Source organism: Corvus moneduloides, chromosome 26 (genome assembly GCF_009650955.1).
Source record: "Corvus moneduloides isolate bCorMon1 chromosome 26, bCorMon1.pri, whole genome shotgun sequence".
In the NCBI taxonomy this organism is placed as follows: domain Eukaryota; kingdom Metazoa; phylum Chordata; class Aves; order Passeriformes; family Corvidae; genus Corvus; species Corvus moneduloides.
In genome coordinates, this window is record NC_045501.1 from 2,355,983 (window position 1) to 2,361,924 (window position 5,942).

General features: G+C 63.9%; 1 protein-coding gene across 1 annotated transcript; it reads left to right on the plus strand.

Annotated features, from left to right (window-relative positions):
• Positions 1 to 989: 989 nt before the first annotated feature.
• On the plus strand, positions 990 to 3,704 carry CSF3 (colony stimulating factor 3). The gene is made up of 5 exons (XM_032134279.1): positions 990 to 1,272; positions 1,704 to 1,873; positions 2,230 to 2,337; positions 2,467 to 2,613; positions 2,779 to 3,704. Exons 1-5 carry the CDS (start codon positions 1,257 to 1,259, stop codon positions 2,947 to 2,949), a joined length of 612 nt encoding a protein of 203 aa, XP_031990170.1. The 5' UTR covers positions 990 to 1,256; the 3' UTR covers positions 2,950 to 3,704.
• The last annotated feature ends 2,238 nt before the right edge of the window (positions 3,705 to 5,942 follow it).

A 5,942-nucleotide genomic window follows, 5' to 3' on the forward strand; every position in this document is an offset into this window, starting at 1 on the left:
GGACTTCCAGGACTTCCAGCTTGTGGGACTGGTGCTGTGGCTGTACCCCACAAACTGTACCCCACAAACTGTACCCCACAAATGGACCCCACTGGGTGTGTGGCCCATCACGGTGCCCACCAACATCTGCAACCTGCAGAGACAGGGTTCCCTGTCCCCATTCCTCTCTCCATTCCTGTCCCCATTCCTGTCCACACAGCCTCCAGGAGGGCAGCGATGGGACCCAGCCAGGGGTCAGGGTTGAAGAATGAGCCTCCCCACCCCAATGCTGCCCTGGGGTCACCCTGCCCAGGGCTGTGAGGGGAGGGAGTGGGTGCCTCCCGTGCCCCAGCCAGCCCGTGCCAGGCAGGAGCCGGCCAGCTGGCACCGGCCCAACAGATCCTGGAAGGACTTGCGGGAAACGTCACGAGCCAAAATTCCCTCGTCAGCACAACGGAGCCGGGAGCAGCTACCCCTTGCCAAGGGCTGCCCTGGAAGCCTCTTCCCTGAAGGGGCAGAGGGGGAGCTGGCCCCTGGCAGGTGGGGTCAGCCTGATTTGGCCAGTGCTTGAGGACACTGGGCACAACCCGGCCCCACAGTGCCCAGCAAGGCAGGATCTGGCCCCGTGGTGCTGCCCCAGAGAGCCACAGCCCTGGCAGGGGTCACACCTTGGCCCCCTCCAGCTGGTGCTACCACCATGAAGGTCACACCGCCAGGACCCGCCCAGATGCCGAGGTGAGGGTCGAAGGCAGCTGACAGGGGGTGCTGCCCACGTGGGCTGGGGATGGGGACAACCCCAGAGTGACAGCAGCAGTGAGAAGCCACCATCCCCTTGCCCGGTCACCTGCGAGTGACCCTGCGCATGACCCTGCGCGTCACCCCGCTGTGCTGGGCACTGGCCCACCAGGCCAGCGAAGTGGGAGCCCTGCGAGCAGGTTAATGAGTCACCAAGGCCCCACCTGCCCTGACACCCGCCTCAGTGCCTGGGCTCCACCGGGCGACTGCGGCCGCACCGAGGGGCACTGCTGCCCACCGGCCCCGGGAAAGCACCACGGTGTGGCCGCGGCCGAGCACCCGCTTCCCGAGATTTGCATGCTGTGATTAACGCAAGTGAAGCAATCGCGCTGTTGCCTCATCAGTGAGAATCCCCGAGGCCCGCGGACTATAAATGCCCCGATTGATGAGCAGAGCCGGGCAGGAGCGAGCGGAGCCGGGCCGGGCTGGGCAGGGCAGGGCTGCACTGCACAGAGGAAGAGGCACCGAGCCGGGCATCCACCATGTGTTTCCTCACCCGTGAGTACCCAGCACCCACTGCAGCACCCCCATATCCCACTGCACCCAAACCACCCCTAAGCCCCACGTTGCCCATAGGACCTGCTGCCCCCACAGCAACCACAGCACCCACTGCCCCCACTGCACCCAGCCCACCCACTCTAGCAGTAGCACCCACTTGTCCCCACTGCACGCACCACACCCAGAGCGCTCATAAACCCACCCTACCCTGTAGCACCTGCTGCACCCACACCCAGAGCCCCCTTCTGCTGCCCCCGGCACCGGTGGGACACAGAGAACACTGGTCCCTCTCCCTTTTCAGGGTCTCTACCCCTTCCCCACGCCACACTGCTGCCACCATCCCCAGGGTGGTTCGGTTGCTGAGCCCATCCTGGATGAGGGGTCGGGGTTCCCTGGGGTGTCTGGTGGGTGCTGAGCCGCTGTCCCCACAGGTGGGCTGGCGCTGCTGCTGGGTGTGCTGCTGTGGGCGCCGTGGCAGGCACTGCATGGGGCACCGCTGACCGAGCTCTCGGGGGACGAGGACTTCCAGCTCTTTCTGCAGAGGAACCTCGAGTTCACCCGCAAGATCCACGGGGATGTGGCTGCGCTGCAGCGCGTGGTGGTGAGTCCCACACGCTGCAGAAGGGGAATGGCAGCCACTGCGAGGTCACAGATAAGGCGACCTTCTCCTCCCTGGCCTTATCGGCGCCGCAGGGCCAGGAGCCAGCAGTGTCCCCTGCGCTGCCCAAGGCTCAGCCCTGGGGTGTTGGGGCACCCACTGGGAACACGTGGTGACCTTCCTGGGCACGCACTCGCCAGGGCAGCCACATCTCCATCCCCATTGCACCAGGTCCACTCCATCCCCTCCCTCCTCCTGGCTGGGCTGCAGAGGGTCCCAGAGCACAGGGATGGGATGTTGCAGGGTGCTGGGGGCATTGGCGTCCTCTGGTGTCCTGACCCTGTCCCCTTTGTCTGCAGTGTGACACCTTCCAGCTGTGCAAGGAGGAGGAGCTGCTGCTGGTGCGGCAGGACCTGGACGTCGCACAGGCGCTGCTGGAGCAATGTCACAAGCGCACCTTCCAGGCGGTGAGTGCGGGCAGCCCACTCCTGCCATGAGCTGGTCAGCTCTGTCATGGCTTGAGGCACCCCAGAGCCCCCTGTGTCTCGGTGGCCTGGCCATGCCCAGCCCCGCTGACCACACCATGCCCACCACAGGAGACCTGCTTCAGCCAGATCCGTGCCGGGCTCCGCATCTACCACGGCTCTCTGGCCACCATCCGGGACCTGCTGCCTGGGCACGCTGCATTGGTGGAGACCCTGCAGCTGGACATGGCCAACCTGTCCTCCAACATCCAGCAGCAGGTGAGGGGGCAAAGGGGGACTTCGTGGGGACAGGTGGGTAAAGCAGGTGCTGCATCCCAAAGGAGGGGAGGGCATGGTGGGGGCTGCATGCCCAGGAAGGGCACACAGGGGCAGGGGGGTGTCTCCAGGCCTGGGGCTGATGCCACTGCCTCTGCCTGGCTGCAGATGGAGGACCTGGGCCTGGCCACGGTGACGTACCCCACGGAGAACCAGGACCCCCTCCCCACCTTCTCCTCCCGCTTCCGCCACCAAGTCGGTGGCTTCTTCATCCTGGCCAACTTCCAGCGGTTCCTGGAGACGGCGTACCGGGCGCTGCGGCACCTCGCCAACCTCTGACCCCTGTTTGTGGATGTCACACCTGAGGGACATCCCGGGAGTACCCCATTTTCTGCTTATTTAATATTTAAGGCTATTTAATATTTATCTGTCTGGAGATGCTCCCCCGCCCACGACCCCGGGCAGGCGCCAGGGGATCCCGCGGTGGATCCGTGCACAGGTACCTGTGCAGCATCACCCTTGTTTAATATTTAAACACAAGCGTATCTCTGCTATGAGGTTCTGGAGCTGGGCTGAGCCCCTGCAGCTGCTGCTGGCACTGCCCGTGCCTCAGTTTCCCCACGGCTCGCGCTGTTGGGGCTGCTGCAGCATCCCAAGGGAAACCACCTTCATCCCAGGATGAGGGTGCTCCAGAGCAGCATCTCCCTGTCGAGGCTGCAGCCTGCAGGGACACATCTGATGGGTGTTATTTCTAGTAATTAATATTTATTAGCCATTAGGGAAGGAGGGGAGGGAAGATGGAAGAACCATAGGGATGCAGCAGCCTCACCAAGATGAGGCTTTTCCAGGGAGCCCCAGCACTTTGGGGTGCTGTATCTCTGCTCTGTCCCCCTTCCCTGCTAAACTCAGAGTACTTATTGCAGTTTAACTTATTTGTGTCCATCCCTGGCCGGAAAGAGCCACTTGGGCACAGTCCCATCCTCCTGAGCCTGACGCAGCCCCGGTCCCGTGGCTGTGTGGGAGCTCCAAGCGGGGGCGGTTTTGTACTGTATTCATTGCTGCAGCTGGGTGAGCCCCGAGAAACACCCGCTCGCTTTTTTCTATGTGATAAAAATGGAAATAAACTCTATTTTTGCACTCTTTCTCTGTTCCGCTGTCTCCTGCCTGGGTGGGAGGGATGCAGAGTGGCCAGGGCGTGGGGACATGGGGACAGACACACGGTTGATGAGGGAATGGGACTTTGGGGCTGGGCTGTGGCTGCTGGTGTCAGCTCAGACAGATGAAATGCAGCCCCCGCAGTGTCCCCACCCCACGGCCTGAGCCCGCTGAGGGCCAGGAGGCACCATGGGACGGCTGCTTCCTCCACGCCCCGCAGCACTGCTCGGGCAAGAGCCGATTCCTAGAAAGCTCCGGAAGCCGCCTGTGCTGGCAGCGCCCGCTGAGGGCACCGGCACCACGCCCAGAGCTGGTTTGTGGGCTCATCCTTGGGCTGGTGGCACCGGGGGTCCCCAACCACCCTTCTGCTGCTGCTGTCACACAGGGAAGCTGCCCCAGAGCTGCCCAGGGATGTGCCCAGGGCCCTCGCAGAGCTGTCACGGTGGGAGGAGGCGTTCAGCAGTGAGGAAGGCAGAGTGGATGGACAAAGGGGCAGCCCCGATGTGGCTGAGTAATGTCAGAAGACCCCTGGGCATCTTCCCTGCCCCAGAAAGCCCCTAAGGGCACCCCCAGCCTCTCCCCAATGGGTGTTTGCCCACCCTGGGCTGTCCCAGCTTCACCAGTCCCATTTCCTGCCACTGGGCCCACGCTCACATCCCATGACCACCAGCATCCCTCACCACACTCATCCCAGCCACACAGGGACAGAGCCCAGTGCTGGGGGTGCCAGGGCTCACAGTTTCCTGCCTCCCCGCAACTTCCAGCCCTGGGAAGGGGCTGGCACAGGCAGGAACCCCACGGTCGCAAACTGCCAGGGGGAAGCCCTCGCCCAGGGGCATTTGGATGCACACACTCCACGCAGCAGCTCCCTCCCTCCCCCGCCTCACGGGTGCTTACAGAAAACCCCCTTCTCCCGCTCCAGCCCCTTCCTGTAAGGGGAAGCCCCAGTGCCAACGCCAGGCACGGGGCTGCCTTGGCAAATATTGACAGAGCCGGGAAGGCCACAAGCGCCCGGTCCTGCTCTTTGCTCCGGGCTAACGGTAAAGGGCCGCCCCTGGGCAAGCAGAGGTGCCCGGGCAGGTCGGTGCCAGCTCAGGGAGGGATTCACGCAGCTGTCAGGTCCGGTGAGGCCATCCCGACCCATCCCGGTGCGTGCCACGGCTCCGTTATCTGCCCCACCCAGCCCCGCAGCTGCTCCCGGCTGACCCCGGATTGCGACCAGGGGCTGGAGCCCTGGGAGCAGCGGGAAGGGGGAAGATGCTCTGTGTGAAGGCCAAGGACCAGCAACACGCACAGCTACCCCAAGTGCATTGGGGTCTCTCCCTCTGGCAAAGCCTGGGAGCTGCCAGGAGCTGAGCTCATCCCGGGATCAGATGGGGTCAGCCTGGCCCTGAGTCACCGTCCCTGCTGCCTCTTCCCCGGCCAGCACTGACCCAACCCCTGCGGCATTGCGCCAGGATCCCTCTGAGCCTCATCTCCCCTTGGAGCCCCCAAAACAGGGCTGGGAACCCCACTGGTGCCAAGGGGGCAGAGGCACAGCCCAGCGCCGGGAGTGGGATCAGTCACAGTGCCCTGAGGGAAGGGCTGGGGCCCGCTGGCCCCGCTTTCCCCTTTCTTGTGAGTCAACACCAGTGGAAGGAGCAGAGGTGCAGCGGCCCTGGCCCTGCCATCCCCTCGGGGACAGGAGTTGGTGACAGCGCCGGGAGGATTCACTGCTGGAGCAGTTGACAGGGTGTGGGGACAGTCCCAGAGGAGCCTGTCCCAGCACGAAGCCAGTGTGGTGCTGGCGAGGCCACAGTTACTCACCCACTGCCAGTGCCGTGCTCACCGCGGACGGAACTCACGGGGAGGAATTCCAAGAGCTCACACTCATGGGAAGGAATTCCAAGAGCTCACACTCATGGGAAGGAATTCCAACAAAAACTCACACTCACTGGGAGGAATTCCCAACAAGACCCCGCTTGTGGCTGACAGCACAGCAGGGAAGCATCCCTGCCCTACCCAGGGCAGCACCCGCTCCCGGCCGGAGCACCACGGGCAGCCCACCACCCACTCTGAGGTCTGGGACAGGGATCCCCCCCTGCCCAGCACAGGACTTGGCTGCTGGCTCCCCATCACCCCCAGAATCGAGGGGTTTTGGGGAGTCCCAGGACCCCAACTATAGATGAGGCAAAAGC

Bases quoted from the DNA above. Each gene is read 5' to 3' on its own strand.
- CSF3 (XM_032134279.1), top strand. The intron at 1,874-2,229 runs GTGAGTCCCACA...CTTTGTCTGCAG, and splicing joins CTGCGCTGCAGCGCGTGGTG to TGTGACACCTTCCAGCTGTG. The intron at 2,614-2,778 runs GTGAGGGGGCAA...GCCTGGCTGCAG, and splicing joins CCTCCAACATCCAGCAGCAG to ATGGAGGACCTGGGCCTGGC.